Below are 15,483 nucleotides of genomic sequence, written 5' to 3'. Positions count from 1 at the left end.
CGCGGCCCCCGACGTGGGCATGGACGCGGACGTGGACTTGGACCCGCAGGCGCTGGGCCACCGGCTGCGCCGCTGGGCCACCGAGGAGATGGGCCTGCCGCCGAACCGCCTGCCCACGGACGGCGCCTTCCGGAGGGACGGCCGGGAACGGGGGACGGAGGGAGGGACGGAGGGAGAGAGGGAGCCCCGACGGCTGGGTGGGAGGGAGGGAGACGGGGCCCCGACGGCTGGGAGAGAGGGAGGGAGGCCCGGGGGCCCCGACGGGTGGGAGGAAGGGAGGCCCGGGGGCCCCGACGGCTGGGAGGGAGGGAGGGAAGGAGACAGGGAGGCCCAGGAGCCCCGACGGCTGGGAGAGAGGGAGGCCCGGGGGCCCAGACGGCTGAAAGGAAGGGAGGCCCCTGGGCCCCGACGGCTGGGAGGGAGAGAGAGAGGGAGGCCCGGGGGCCCCAAAGGCTGGGAGAGAGGGAGGCTCTGGGGCTCCGACGGCTGGGAGGGAGGAAGGGAGAGAGGGAGGCCTGGGGGCCCCGACGGCTGGGAGGGAGAGAGAGAGGGAGGCCCCGGGGCCCCGACGGCTGGGAGAGAGGGAGGGAGGGAGAGAGGGAGGCCCTGGGGCTCCGACGGCTGGGAGGGAGGAAGGGAGAGAGGAGGCCCGGGGGCCCCGACGGCTGGGAGGGAGGGGGACAGGGAGGGAGGCCCGGGGGCCCAGATGGCTGAAAGGAAGGGAGTCCCCTGGGCCCCGACGGGTGGGAGGGAGAACCGGGGGCCCCGACGGCTGAGAGGGAGAGAGAGAGGGAGGCCCGGGGGCCCCAAAGGCTGGGAGAGAGAGAGGGAGGCCCGGCGGCCCCGACGGCTGAGAGGAAGGGAGGCCCGGGGCCCCCGACGGCTGGGAGAGAGAGAGGGAGGCCCGGGAGCCCCGAAGGCCGGGAAAGAGAGAGGGAGGCCCGGGGGCCCCGACGGGTGGGAGGAAGGGAGGCCCGGGAGCCCCGACGGGTGGGAGGAAGGGAGGCCCGGGGGCCCCGACGGCTGGGAGGAAGGGAGAACCGGGGGCCCCAACGGGTGGGGCGCGCCTTCCTCGCACCCCACGGTTTCCGCCTCCTTCTCTTTCTCCCATAGGTTGTGCGTGGGGCAGGGCGCGAGCATCTGGGCCTACGTCACCGAACACATCCACAGCCCGCGGTGAGCACCGGGGACCGGCGGGAGGGGACCGGAGGCCGAGGGAGGGCGGGAGGGAGGAGGTGTTAACGCCCCTGCGGCACGCTTTTCCCAGGAACGTGAAGAAAATTCGTGGGAATGTGCTGTGGTATCCTTCCCGCCTACGCCCCCTCCCTCCCCACCCCCGTCCCCCACTGGGGTCCGCCCACGTTCCTTGGGACTCTCCCAACAACCTCGCACCTCCCCCTCCCCATCCTCCTTCCCCACTCGGGTCCGCCCACGCTCCTCTGCGCTCCTTGACTCCCCACCCAGGTACGCTCACCTGGACCGTTCACAGGTGAGGGGCTGGAGGGCGGAGGGTGCGGGGGGTGTTCTTCGGGAGGAGAGCGGGGATATCAGCTGCAGGTGCCCCGACCCCCAGACCCTAGTCCTGGATCTCTTCATTCACTCATTTATTCACTCAGCCGTGTTTATTGAGCGCTTACTGTGTGCAGAGCACTGTACTAAGCTCTTGGGAAGTACAAGCCGGCAACATATAGAGACGGTCCCTATCCAACAATGGGGTCACAGTCTAGTGACTGTGACTGTTAATATGTTTTGTTCTCTGTCTCCCACTTCTAGACTGTGAGCCCACTGTTGGGTAGGGACCGTCTCTATATGTTGCCAACTTGTACTTCGCAAGCGCTTAGTACAGTGCTCTGCACACGGTAAGCACTCAATAAATATGATTGATTGATTGACTGTGACTGTTAATATGTTTTGTTCTCTGTCTCCCCCTTCTAGACTGTGAGCCCACTGTTGGGTAGGGACCGTCTCTATATGTCGCCAACTTGTACTTCCCAAGCGCTTAGTACAGTGCTCTGCACACAGTAAGCACTCAATAAATACGACTGATTGATTGAGTGACTGTGACTGTTAATATGTTTTGTTCTCTGTCTCCCCCTTCTAGACTGTGAGCCCACTGTTGGGTCGGGACCGTCTCTATATGTTACCAACTTGTACTTCGCAAGCGCTTAGTACAGTGTTCTGCACACAGTAAACGCTCAATAAATATGATTGATTGATTGATTAGAAGGGGGAGACAGACAACAAAACAAAACAGCCTTCCAGCCTTCTGTGCCCCGACTCCCAGCTTTCAGTTCCTCCGTTTCCGACCCCCTCCCAGGCAGGAGGCGGCCCCCCGCACGGTGCCCAACGGCGCCTGGAGCTGCAGCAGGCTGTGGCCCGGGTTCGGGCCGAGCTGTCTGATCTGGACCTGAGCCTGGAGCTGGCAGAGAGGGAGGCCGAAGCCCAGGGTGAGGGCCCAGGGCTGGGGAAAAAGGAGGGCGAGGGGTGGGCTGCGGGGGGGCTTGGCTTCCACTCACCCATCTCCCCTCTCCCCCCCCTGCCTCCGTCCAGAGGAGGCCGTGGAGGACACCCTGGGGAGGATCCAGGACGCGCAGCGCCGAGCCCTGCTGTTCCAGGCGCGGGCAGCCGGCGCCGCCTGGCAGAGACGCAGCCTGAGGGACAGAGTCCAGCGGCTGGAGGGGCAACTGGTGCGGCTGCGGGACATCAGGTGGGCAGTGGGCTCCGTCTGTCCCCGGTCCTCCCTTCTGTCCGACCCGGCTCCTACCCATCCCCGCCCCTGTCTGCCCCGCCACAGGAAGGCTTCGGTGGATGTGATGTTAGAGTTCCCGCCGGCCTCGCTCCCCTCCGCTCCCGCCGACCTCCCGGCCCTGGAGCCCGACGTCCTGGTGAGTGCCACACGCCGTGGGACCCCCTCCCCTGGTGCTGGGCCTGAAGTCTCACAGATCGCTCACCCCTCCTCTGTCCACTTGTCACCCAGCGAGACGTCCGCCGAGCCTGCGCCCTCAGGGCCGACCTTCTGGACTCGCTGCTGGACTGCGGGCCCGAGAGAGACAGCTGGTGCGCGCTGCTGGCCCTTCGACCCCTCCATTCCTCCGTCCCTCCCGCCTGATCATCCCTCCTCCTCCCCTTCCGCCTAGATCACCCTTCCTCCTCCCCTTCTGCCTTGACGGCCCCTCTCCCCCTCAGCTTAGTCTCCACGTGCCCTCCTTCTCCCACCAACCCTCCCTCTTGGTTCCATTCCCATCGGCCCCCTCCCGACTCTGCCTCTCCTACAGGGCGGCAAGGCAGAGCCAGAGTGCAACCACCCACCGGCAGTGGTTGAGCAGCGTGGAGGTAAAGGCCTGGAGTTCCCCACCCCCTGCCCCACCAGTCAGGTCTGCCCATTAGACTTCCCGGCTGGAGTGTCTGGTTCTGGGGAGGAACACTTGAGAGCTCCCTCCCTGTTGCCCCAGGTCCTGCTGGGCAGCCATCCTCCTGCCCACGTGCTGGGTGCCCTGGAGTTCCTGGCTCAAGAGCAGATGGCCCAGCTGCAGAGGCTGACCAACATGGATGACCCGGGCACCGGACAGAAGCTCAGGTAGGGGCTGGACTGGTTCAGGGGGTCGGAGAGGATCGAGGGACCGTCAGAGGCCTCACTGCCCACTCCCCTGTCCCCCTCCAGCCTCCGCTCTGCCTCACCACCCCCGCAAGTCACTTCTGACATCTCCACCTCCCCCCACGAGGCGCTACCCTCTCTGCAGAATCTGATTCAGGTAGGCACCATGCTGCCCTCCACCTTCCACACCCCCCGCCCCCCAACACGCAGAGCGTCACTGCCCGCCCCTCCCCCGTGCCACCCTGATGGCCGCTCCCCGCCCCTCCCGACCCACACGTGGCCCTCAGGACGGCTGGCGCGGTGCAGCGGAGCTGCTCTCTCGGCGGAGCCCCCTCCTGCAGGAACACCGGACCCTCACCCTGCAGCTCCATCGCCTCCTCCAGAACGTGGAGCAGCTTGGCCCGGGGGACCCCGCGCACAGGTGGGTGGGGTCTGCGAGTTGTTCTGTTGTTCTCTCCCAACCTCTTAGTACAGTGCCCAGCACACAGTCAGTACAATTGACTGACTGACAGGTGGGGACAAGGGGAGTCTGCGGCTCCGGTGGGGAGGGGGGCATCCCGGGGCTTGGATGGGGCTGGTGTCCCCGGGAGACCGCGACCCTGTCTGTGTGGGTGCCGTGGGGCTGAGGTCCGTGACCCCCGCCAGACTGGCACTCGTGCTGGGTGTTCGGGCGGCACGGCTGCGGGGGCTGCGGGCGGCGCTGGGCGCCCAGTGCCAGGCGCTGGAGGCGGCGGGCGGGCGACGGCAGCGGGAACTCCGCGACCTTCAGGCCAAGCAGAAGAAGATCCTGAGCTTCCGGAGCCTTGTGGTGAGCGGGAGCGGGAGCGGGACCAGCCGGAGCACGGGAAGGGGCGGCGGGGTGAGGGGCGCGGGACCACCACCGGCTGGGGTAGGATGGAGGGGAACCCGGGGACCCCACGTGTCGACCTCGGGTGTTGACTCCGTGTTTCCCAGGAGGAGCGTCAGCAGCAGATCCGGGCGCTGATCAAGGGAAACTCGAGGAGCAAGAGCCAGCTGTTGGGGTGTCCCGGGGAGGTGAGAGCCTCAGGACCGGCGATTGGCGGGCTGGGCCCGGGGAAAGGACGGGGAGTGCACCACGTTCATTCACGCCACCGCCGCCCCCGTCCCTTTCCGCAGGTGCGTCAGGAAGCCCAGCAGAAAGTGGTGGCGGTGGCGGTGGCCGTGGAGAGCGAGGGGCAGGCTCTGCAGGGGGCCCTGGAGCGCGACGCTCAGCTACTAGAGGGTCTGAACCTCCATCCCCTACTGCACCCGCTCCCACCTCTGGACCGGTGAGCGTCCGCCCGTTCCTCCCCTCCCCTCTCCTGCTGCACTGCCACCTGACCACCCAGCCCAGTCTGGGGGAAGCCGGGATCCCCGCCCCACCACAGACCAGAGGATATACCCAAATAGCCCAAACCCCTTACAGCTTACCCCCGGCTTCTGACCCTGCCCTTCTCTTCCTCCTCCCTGCCGGCTTCTCTCCACCTTTCCATCGTGGCCCGCCCCCTTCGCCTCTCCCCTCCCCAGGACCGTGACCATCCTTCCCCAGCAGCAGCGACCACCCCCAGAGGAGCGATCCCACCCCGTCGTCACCAGTCTGGGGCTGCCACCTCACCAAGTCAGTATCTCCCCCACCTCTGTACCTCCTGTCCTCGCTTTTCCTCCCCCAACCCCTGTCCCTGCCTTCCCTCCCGTCCCCCATTTGCGCTTTCCATGTCCCCACCTTCCCTCCCGCCACACCACCGTCCCTTCTGCCCCGGTCCAGGCCCCAGAGCTGCTCCTGGCGCAAGTGGCGGACCTCCGCCAGGACTGCCGCTTCCTCCAGGCCCAGCTCCAGCAACGCTCTGCCGGGGTCCTCGGCCCCCTGCGGATGCATTCGACGTCCACCCCTCTCGTGCAAGGTCAGTAGCCGCCCCCCCCCCCCCATGAAGGCCCCTGTGGGGCACCTGGGCCAGTCACTCCCAGTCAATTATATTTATGAAGCACTGTACAGTGCAGAGCACTGTTCTCAGCTCTTGGGAGAGTACAATGTAACAGTAAATATATTCCCTGCCCACAGTGAGCTTACAGTGATGTGGGGGAGACAGATAACGTAAATAAACTACAGATTTGTACATAAACGCTGTGGGCTGGGGTGGGGGGACGAATAAAGGGAGCAAATCGGGGTGACACAGAAGAGTCTGGAAGAAAAAGGAAAGGGAGCTTAGGAAAGGCCTCTTGGAGGTGTGCCTTCAGTAAGGCTTTCAAGGTGGGGGAATATTTTTCTGCCGAATATGAAGAGGGAGGGCTGTTCCATTCATTCATTCATTCAATCGTATTTATTGAGTGCTTACTGTGTGCAGAGCACTGGACTAAGCGCTTGGGAAGTACAAGTTGGCAACACAGACGGTCCTACCCAACAGCGGGCTCACAGTGTAGAAGGGACTGTTCCAGATCAGGGACGACACGGGCCAGGGGCCGGCGGCGAGATAGGCGAGGTTGAGGCACAGTGAGAAGGTTAGTATGAAAGGAGTGATATGTACAGGCTGGGTTGTAAGTACAGTGCTCTGCACACAGTAAGCGCTCAGTAAATACGACTGAATGAAAGGAGGGGAGTGAGGTGAGGGCAAGAGGATTGAGAATTTTGAAGCCAAGGATGAGGATTTTCCACTTGTTGCAGAGGTGGATGGGCAGCCATCTGAGTTTCTTGAGTAGAGAAAAATGGCCTGAACATTTTTGTAGAAAAGTGATCCGGGCAACAGAGTGAAGTATGGACTGAAGTGGGGAGAGACGGGAGGTAGGGAGGTCTGCAAGGAGGCAGATACAGTCATCAAGGCGGGATAAGACGAGTGCTTGAATTAATGGAGTAGCGGTTTGGATGGAGAGGAAAGGGTGGATTTTAGTGAGGCGGTGGAGGTGGAATTGGCAGGATTCAGCAATGGATTCAATATGTGACTTGAATGAGAGCGAGGAGTGGAGGGTGAGGACTCGTCCTTCTTGCCCCCAGAACTCCTGGCGACGCAGGCTTCCCAGGAGCAGGAGCAGGCAGCCCGGCTGTGCCCCGCGCTGCAGCAGCTCCAGGGGCTCCTGGCCCAGGGCCTGCAGCGTGGCCCGCGCCTCTGGGAGGCCATCGAGGACTGGTGGGTGATGTGGGGGGCTGCGGGGCGGGAGGTGGGGGTGGCCCCCCAGGGTCAGAGTTACTGACGGCGGCCCCGGCCGGCCTGTCGCAGGTGGGAGCAGCCGGCGCAGCGGTGCGTGGCGGGGCTCCGTCGCGGCGGCCTGACCCTGGCCGAGTGGCAGCAGCGCTGGAGCCGTGCCCGGACCGGCTTGCAGGGGCACAGCGGTTGAGCGGGTCCCAGCCGGGGCTCGGCTCCCCACTCCACCCCTGTCGGCACCCCCACCCCACCCCTCGCCCCTCATCTGTTTTCTGTCCCCCAATAAAGTAATTTGGACTTGAGGCTGTGCGTGCTGCAGCGGGGACGGGGTTGGCGGGGGAGCGGCCCTTTCCCTTCCTGGCTGGTGCGGGAGCCCCAGTGTGGCTCAGTGGAAAGAGTGTGGGCTTGGGAGTCGGAGGTCATGGGTTCTGTTTTGTTTTGTTTTGTTTTGTTGTCTGTCTCCCCTCTTCTAGACTGTGAGCCCGTTATTGGGTAGGGACCGTCTCTACATTCATTCAATTGTATTTTTTGAGCGCTTACTGTGTGCAGAGCACTGTGTTAATTGCTGGGGAAGTACAAGTTGGCAACAACTATATATGTTGCCGACTTTACTTCCCAAGTGTTTATTTATTTTACTGTCCATATCTATTTTATTTTGTTAGTGTGTTTGGTTTGGTTCTCTGTCTCCCCCTTTTAGACTGTGAGCCCACTGTTGGGTAGGGACTGTCTCTCTATGTTGCCAACTTGTACTTCCCGAGCGATTAGTCCAGTGCTCTGCACACAGTAAGCGCTCAATAAATACGATTGATTGACGGCGGGCGGCTCCCTCTCGCGGTCCCAGTGCGCCTGCGCCGCGCCCGGGGGTGCCGACGTCATCGCCGTGCGTCGGCGGGGGGGAAGGGGAGGCGTCATCGGCCCGCGCTGGGGGCGACCACCTCGGAAGTGGCGGGGGGGGCTGACGTCCTCACCGCGCGTCGTAGGGGGGAGGGGTGACGTCATCGGCCGCGCTGGGGCGGAGCCGTCGGAGGCCGCGGAGGGGGCGACCACCTCGGCTCCGGCATCGGAAGCGGCGATGGCGGGGGGATGACGTCATCGGCGGGGGGGAGGGGAGACGTTGGCGTCATCGCCGTGCGTCGGCGGGAGGGAGGGGAGACGTCATCGCCGTGCGTCGTCGGGGGGAGGGGTGACGTCATCGGCCCGAGCTGAGGCGGAGCCGTCGGAGGCCGGGATCCCCTCAGCTCCGCCTTGGGAAGCGGCGATGGCGGGGGTCGCTCCGGGGGTCGCTCCGGGGGTCGCTCCGGGGGTCGCTCCGGGGGTCCCTCCGGGGGTCCCGGGCGCGGCGGCGGCGGCGGCGATGGCGGCGGCGGCGGCGGCGGCGGGCGCCGTGGCCCCGCTCCCCGGAAAGAGCGGCGAGGAGCGGCTGAAGGAGATGGAGGCCGAGATGGCCCTGTGAGTGGCGCCGCGGGGCCGGGGACCGTGTCGTCGTCGTCGTCCGTCCCGTCCGTCCCCCCCCGCGCGCCGAGCCGTCGGGGCCGGAATAATAATAATAATAGTAATAGTAATAATGACGGCATTTGTGCTAAGCGCTTACTCTGTGCAAAGCACTGTTCGAAGCGCTGGGGGGGATTCAGGGGGATCAGGTTGTCCCACGCAGGGCTCAGTCTTAATCCCCATTTTACAGGTGAGGTCACTGAGGCTCAGAGAATCAATCAATCAATCGTATTTATTGAGCGCTTACTGTGTGCAGAGCACTGGACTAAGCGCTTGGGAAGTACAAGCTGGCAACATATGGAGACAGTCCCTACTTAACAGTGGGCTCACAGTCTAGAAGGGGGAGACGGAGAACAAAACCAAACATACTAACAAAATAGAATAGATAGGTACAAGTAAAATCAATTAGTCAATCGTATTTATTGAGCGCTTACTGTGTGCAGAGCACTGGACTAAGCGCTTGGGAAGTCCAAGTCGGCAACATAGAGAGACGGTCCCTACCCAGCAGTGGGCTCACAGTCTAGAAGGGGGAGACGGAGAACAAAACCAAACATACTAACAAAATTAAATAAATAGAATAGATAGGTACAAGTAAAATCAATCAGTCAATCGTACGTACTGAGCGCTTACTGTGTGCAGAGCACTGTACTAAGCGCTTGGGAAGTACAAGTTGGCAACATAGAGAGAAGCAGCGTGGCTCAGTGGAAAGAGCCCGGGCTTTGGAGTCAGAGGTCATAGGTTCAAATCCTGCCTCTGACACTTGTCAGCTGTGTGACTTTGGGCAAGTCACTTCACTTCTCTGGGCCTAAGTTACCTCGTCTGGAAAATGGGGATGAAGACTGTGAGCCCCCGTGGGACCACCTGATCACCTTGTAACCTCCCCAGCGCTTAGAACAGTGCTTTGCACATAGTAAGTGCTTATGCCATTATTATTATTATTGAGCGCTTACTGTGTGCAGAGCACTGTACTAAGCGCTTGGGAAGTACAAGCTGGCAACATAGAGAGACAGTCCCTACCCAACAGTGGGCTCACAGTCTAGAAGGGGGAGACAGAGAACCAAACCAAACATACTAACAAAATAAAATACATAGAATAGATATGTACAAGTAAAATAAATAGAGTAATAAATATGTACAAACATATATACAGGTGCTGTGGGGAAGGGAAGGAGGTAAGATGGGGGGATGGAGAGGGGGACGAGGGGGAGAGGAAGGAAGGGGCTCAGTGTGGGAAGGCCTCCTGGAGGAGGTGAGCTCTCAGTAGGGCCTTGAAGGGAGGAAGAGAGCGAGCTTGGCAGATGGGCAGAGGGATTGGGGGCATTCCAGGCCCGGGGGAGGACGTGGGCCGGGGGTCGACGGCGGGACGGGCAAGAACGAGGCCTATGGTGAGGAGATTAGTGAAGTGACTTGCCGAAGGTCACACAGCAGGCATGTGGCGGAGCCGGGATTGGAACCCACGACCTCTGACTCCAAAGCCCGGGCTCTTTCCACTGAGCCACGCTGTGCGGGGAGGGGATGGCGGGGGGCGGGGGGGGGTGGGGGGGGGGCGGCCGCGGTCTCCGAGCCCCGCTGTCGTTCGTTGTCGCAGGTTCGAGCAGGAGGTGCTGGGGGCCCCGGCGTCCGGGCTGCCCGCCCCCGAGCCCGTCCCGGCCGTCCCCGTGATCCGCCCCATTATCGCCACCAACACCTACCAGCAGGTACGGAGCCCGCGGCCGCGAGGACGGCAGTGAGTTCATCCATTCAGTCGTATTTATTGAGCGCTTACTGTGTGCAGAGCACTGGACTAAGCACTTGGGAAGTACAAGTTGGCAACATCAATCAATCAATCATATTTAGTGAGCGCTTACTGTGTGCAGAGCACTGGACTAAGCTCTTGGGAAGTGCAAGTTGGCAACATCAATCAATCAATCGTATTTAGTGAGCGCTTACTGTTTGCAGAGCACTGGACTAAGCGCTTGGGAATCAATCAATCGTATTTAGTGAGCGCTTACTGTGTGCAGAGCACTGGACGAAGCGCTTGGGAAGTACAAGTTGGCAACATATAGAGACAGTCCCTACCCAACAGTGGGCTCACAGTCTAAAAGGGGGAGAGAGACAACAAAACCACACATGCTAACAAAGTAAAATAAATAGAATACATACGTACAAGTAAAATAAATAAATAAATAGAGTGATAGAGTAATGGGAAGTACAAGTGGGCAACATCAATCAATCAATCAATCGTATTTATTGAGCGCTTACTGTGTGCAGAGCACTTGACTAATCGCTTGGGAAGTACAAGTTGGCAACATCAATCAATCAATCAATCAGTCGTATTTATTGAGCACTTACTGTGTGCAGAGCACTGGACTAAGTGCTTGGGAAGTACAAGTTGGCAACATCAATCAATCAATTGTATTTATTGAGTGCTTACTGTGTGCAGAGCACTGTACTAAGTGCTTGGGAAGTACAAGTTGGCAACATCAATCAATCAATCGTATTTATTGAGCGCTTACTGTGTGCAGAGCACTGGACTAAGCGCTTGGGAAGTACAAGTTGGCAACATATAGAGACGGTCCCTACCCAGCAGTGGGCACATAGTCTAGGAGGGGGAGACAGAGAACAAAACAAAACATATTAACAAAATAAAATGAATAGAATAAATATGTACAAATAAAATAGAGTAATAAATACCTACAAACATATATACATATATACAGGTGCTGTGGGGAGGGGAAGGAGGTAAGGCTGGGGGGGGGATGGGGAGGAAGAGTGTCAGCCCCTGCCCTGTCTGTGCCCCCCCCAGGTGCAGCAGAGCTTGGAGGCCCGGGCCGCGGCCGCCGCCACCGTGGTTGCCCCAATCGTGGGGCCCCCCGTGCCCTTTGTGGGCCCAGGTGAGATAATAATAATAATAATAATAGTGGTGGCATTTATTAAACGCTTACTATGTGCAAAGCACTGTTCTAAGTGCTGGCGGGGGTACAAGGTAATCAGGTTGGCCCATGGGGGGCTCACAGGCTTCATCCCCATTTTACAGATGAGGGAACTGAGGCCCAGAGAAGTTAAGTGACTTGCCCAAAGTCACACAGCTGACAGTTGGCGGAGCTGGGATTTGAACCCATGACCTCTGCCTCCCAAGCCCGGGCTCTTACCGCTGAGCCACGCTGCTTCTCTGGGCTCACTCCGGATGGTAGCCCCGGGCCCACCTCGCCTCTCCCCTTTCCCGGCCGCCCCCCGGCCGCCTCTGTCTGTCTCCCGGCCCCATCGCTGCCCCTCCCCTCCCCGTGTCTACAGCGCGACTGTATCTCATGCAGTGGGATTCGCCACCAGTGACCGGAGTCGCCTAGACAGCCCAGAGGCCCGAGATGCGCTGTATCTGCGAAGGACAGGTCAAAGATCCCTTCTACTTTACTTTTTCTCCTCTCCCCGCCTTCCTGGGAAGGGGGAGTTGACACCCATTTACTCCTCAGATGCTAGGTATCGTTGTTATTATTATTAGTTACTATACGTCAAGCACTGTTTGAAACAAGGTGATCGGGTTGGACACAGTCCCTGTCCCACAGCGGGCTCACAGTTTTAATCCCCATTTTACTGATGAGGTAACTGAGGTGTGAAGTGACTTGCCCAAGGTCACAGCAGGCATGTGGCGGAGCCGGGATTAGAACCCAGGCCCTCTGACTTCTAGGCCCGTGCTCTTTTCACTAGGCCTTGCTGCTTTCTTGAGGCTCAGGGGTGTTTGTTCTGCCAGGAGCCGGCTTTGGTGGGCTTGCGGGGCCGGGGGTAGCCTGGGAAGGATGTTTTGGACAAGTGGTGGGTGGGGCTTCATCTGGGAGAGGAGCCCGAACCCAAAGGGGTCACAGGGGGTGGGACCGGCAGAGGTCGCGGTCCAAGATGGTTTCTCCCTTATTTTCCCCTCCACAGCCGTCCCCCCCCAGCGCCCTCCGATCCTGCGTCCAGCGTTCGTCCCCCACGTCCTTCAGCGAGCAGGTGAAACTCCCCCCACTCCATCAAATCAAGCCCCCGGGAGGGTGGGGACGTCTGTTCTCCCCCACGCTGGATCCCAGGGACCTTTGGTAACATCTGTTTCTTGCCCCTGCAGCAGGAGGACCCCGCCCTATGGCTCTGCGACCCCCACACCAGGGCCTCGTGGGTCCTCCCCTGGCCGGCCCTCCCATGATGATCCCTGCCATGGCCCGAGCCCCTGGCCCCGCAATGGGGACAATGGGCACTCTGAGGACCACCACGGTGAGAGGGATGGGGCATTGGGGAGGAAAAGGTGGAGTCAAGAGTTGGGTGTCCTTGCAGCATAATGATGGGTTCCCCCCAACCCTGCCTCAGGCTGAAGCCATGGAGCCCCTGGGCCCTGCCATGGCTGCCCCCACGGCGACCTGCCTGGGTACCAGGACTCTCCCTTTGCCCAGGTCCCTGGGGGATGAGGTCCTCGAGATCCATCCCCGTTTCTTCTGCCTCCGGCCTGTTGTGCTCCCATGCTGTTTTCCTGGGCGTCCGGGGAGGTGGGAGCTGAATGAGTTGGTGGGGCCGGGGCGGGGGGCCTGCAGTTCTGACTCTTTTTTTCCTCTTCCTCTCTTAGGAGGAGACCCCTCATGAGTTGGCGCTGGCCCTGGGCCTGGGCCTGAAGGAGAAGGAAGCGGAGGGGCCCGTTGGCCCTGGACTGGAGGAGGTGGCGGGCGCGGGCACGGGGGCGGCAGGCGGAGCCCTGGGTGGGGCCGGGGCCTCGGTGATCGGGCCGAGCCTGCCCCTGCCCATGGCCCTGCCCCTGCCGGAGCCCGAGCCGCTGGCCCTGCCCTTGCCGCTGGAGGTGGTGCGGGGGCTCCTGCCCCCCCTGCGCATCCCCGAGCTGCTGTCTCTGCGGCCCCGCCGGCCCCCCCGGCCCGAGCCACCCCCCGGCCTCATGGCCATCGAGGTGAGTGGATTGGGGGCGGGGGGAGAGAACTGCGGCCACCGGCGGCGACCCCATTGTGAGCCCACGGGGGCCCCGGTCCGCTCCCTCTGCCCCACAGGTGCCGGAACCCATGGGGGAGGACAAGAAGAAGGGGAAGCCGGAGAAGCTGAAACGCTGCATCCGCACGGCCGCTGGGAGCAGCTGGGAGGACCCCAGCCTGCTGGAGTGGGACGCAGGTGAGGCGGGGGTGGGAGGAGGAGAGCAAGGGGCTGGGTGGATGGGGAGGAACAGCGCGGGGGGATGGGGGATAGCGATAAATTTTATGTATTGAGCGCTTTCTAAGAACCTTAGTTACCTCATCTGTAAAACAGGGAGTGACACCGGGAGCCCCATGTAGGACGGAGATCGTGTCCAACCCGATTACTTGCGTCCACACTCTAGCGCTTATTACCGTGCCTGGCACTCAGTAAGTGCTTAACAAATGCTAAAATTATTAAATTATTGTTACACACAAAGCGCTGTATTAAGAGCTTGGGAGAGCACAGTATAACAATTAGTTGACGTGTTTCCTGCTCACAACGAGTTTGTAGTCTAGCCAGGGAGACCGACATTAATATCATCATCAATCGTATTTATTGAGCGCTTACTATGTGCAGAGCACTGTACTAAGCGCTTGGGAAGTACAGATTGGCAACATATAGAGACAGTCCCTACCCAGCAGTGGGCTCACAGTCTAAAAGGGGGAGACAGAGAACAAAACCAAACATACTAACAAAGTAAAATAAAATAAATAGAATAGATGAATGAATAGAATAGAATAGATTAATATGAATGAATTAGCAGGGAGAAGTGCGGCGGAAAGAGCAGTGGTGGGGGGCAGGGGTGGATTTTGCAGGGAGTAGTGTGGCAATCCTAGGGGTGGGATGTGGGATGGAGGTGACATCCGGGGGGATGGAGCACACAGCGTCGCGGCAGGGTGGCAGCCGGGAGACAGAAGTGTTGGGGAAAGGACTGAACTTTTGGCGCTTACTCTGTGCCAGACTCAGTGCTCAATTCAGGGGCTGATACAATCTGAGAGGACACAGCCTCTGCCCAATTTGGGACTCCCAGTCCAAGATGGGCAAGGTGCCCTCCCCCTCCTGCAGTGCGAGTCTAACCCATGATCTCCGACCCCCCAGACGACTTCCGGATCTTCTGCGGGGACCTGGGCAACGAGGTGAATGATGACATCCTGGCTCGGGCCTTCAGCCGCTTCCCATCCTTCCTCAAGGCCAAAGTCGTGCGGGACAAGAGAACCGGCAAGACCAAGGGCTACGGCTTTGTCAGCTTCAAGGACCCCAACGACTATGTGCGGGCCATGCGTGAGATGAACGGTGAGTGTGTTCCCCCCCCCCCACCACCATTTCTCTACCTGCCTCGGTCTCCCCCTGCCCACGGTCTCTACCTCCCCCATCTTCTCATCCACCAGGGAAGTACGTCGGTTCGCGCCCCATCAAGCTGCGGAAAAGCATGTGGAAGGACCGGAATCTCGACATCGTCCGCAAGAAACAGAAGGAAAAGAAAAAGCTCGGGCTCAGATAGCCCCTTGTTTGCCCCTATCTCGGTCCCTGCAGAACCATCTCCCTCTTTCCACGCACCTCCTCTTCCCCTCCTCCCCACCTCCTCTTCTCTCTTCCCCCACCCCCCTTTCCCCCATACCCCCCTCCCACCAGAACCTTGGGGTCTTGAGTGCTCTAAGGTTGGGGAGGGGAAGGGCTGGTTTGTCTTTCTGGATCTGAATAAACTGAAGCAAATTTCCACACTGCCTCTGCCTCCTGGCCCCATCTTGGACAAACAGGAAGTGCAGCTGGAGGAAGTTGAAGGGAACCATCTCCCCCCCCGGGGGATGGATTTGAAGTGAAGGATTCTTTCGTACTCCCCTAAGCACTCAGTTCAGGGATCTGCCCACAGTAGGTGCTCCGGTATGCCAGGGGCCAGCCCGTGAGCAGCTCGCTGAACTGGTGGCTTCGGGAGGTGAGTTGGAGGGGAGACACAATCCCTGCCCCACAAGGAGCTTGCACTGTAAAGGGGAGCCACGCAAAAGCCACAAATGGCAGTGTCCCTCTGCCATATTGTATGTCATGGTGGACTGTTGTAAGGCTCTCAGATGTGCTAAAGTCTTGTTGCTTCTGGGGGTCAGGGGTCAGAAGTGGAGGCCGGAGTGACGACAGACACAGACCCAGGGCCTGGGAAGGGGGCAGAAACCCTGTAGACATTGGGATATCGGGGTTGGGCACTGGGGGCCATTGGAGCTCTGGATTTCCAGGGGTGTTGGGGGCGTGAAGCGCTTAGTACAGTGCTCTGCACACAGTAAGCACTCAATAAATACGATTGATGGTGAA

General features: G+C 60.4%; 2 protein-coding genes across 2 annotated transcripts; both read left to right on the top strand.

Annotated features, from left to right (window-relative positions):
• Nucleotide 1: 1 nt before the first annotated feature.
• HAUS5 (HAUS augmin like complex subunit 5) lies at nt 2–7,004 on the top strand. Its single transcript, XM_038766874.1, has 19 exons — nt 2–135; nt 1,114–1,176; nt 1,268–1,300; nt 1,465–1,489; nt 2,318–2,447; nt 2,551–2,707; nt 2,795–2,885; nt 2,978–3,057; nt 3,276–3,333; nt 3,453–3,577; nt 3,662–3,752; nt 3,883–4,016; nt 4,241–4,403; nt 4,550–4,630; nt 4,733–4,884; nt 5,123–5,213; nt 5,361–5,496; nt 6,582–6,714; nt 6,805–7,004. Exons 1-19 carry the CDS (start codon nt 20–22, stop codon nt 6,920–6,922), a joined length of 1,977 nt encoding a protein of 658 aa, XP_038622802.1. The 5' UTR covers nt 2–19; the 3' UTR covers nt 6,923–7,004.
• A 1,088-nt stretch (nt 7,005–8,092) lies between these two features.
• RBM42 (RNA binding motif protein 42) lies at nt 8,093–14,906 on the top strand. Its single transcript, XM_038766884.1, has 10 exons — nt 8,093–8,178; nt 9,809–9,917; nt 11,006–11,093; nt 11,514–11,588; nt 12,121–12,186; nt 12,299–12,444; nt 12,791–13,123; nt 13,221–13,338; nt 14,281–14,475; nt 14,571–14,906. The coding sequence occupies exons 1-10, from the start codon at nt 8,159–8,161 to the stop codon at nt 14,681–14,683; spliced, it is 1,263 nt and encodes a 420-aa protein (XP_038622812.1). The 5' UTR covers nt 8,093–8,158; the 3' UTR covers nt 14,684–14,906.
• Nucleotides 14,907–15,483: the final 577 nt, after the last annotated feature.

Source organism: Tachyglossus aculeatus, chromosome 26, assembly GCF_015852505.1.
Source record: "Tachyglossus aculeatus isolate mTacAcu1 chromosome 26, mTacAcu1.pri, whole genome shotgun sequence".
NCBI classification, from domain to species: domain Eukaryota; kingdom Metazoa; phylum Chordata; class Mammalia; order Monotremata; family Tachyglossidae; genus Tachyglossus; species Tachyglossus aculeatus.
This window is presented reverse-complemented; position numbering and strand designations above follow the sequence as displayed.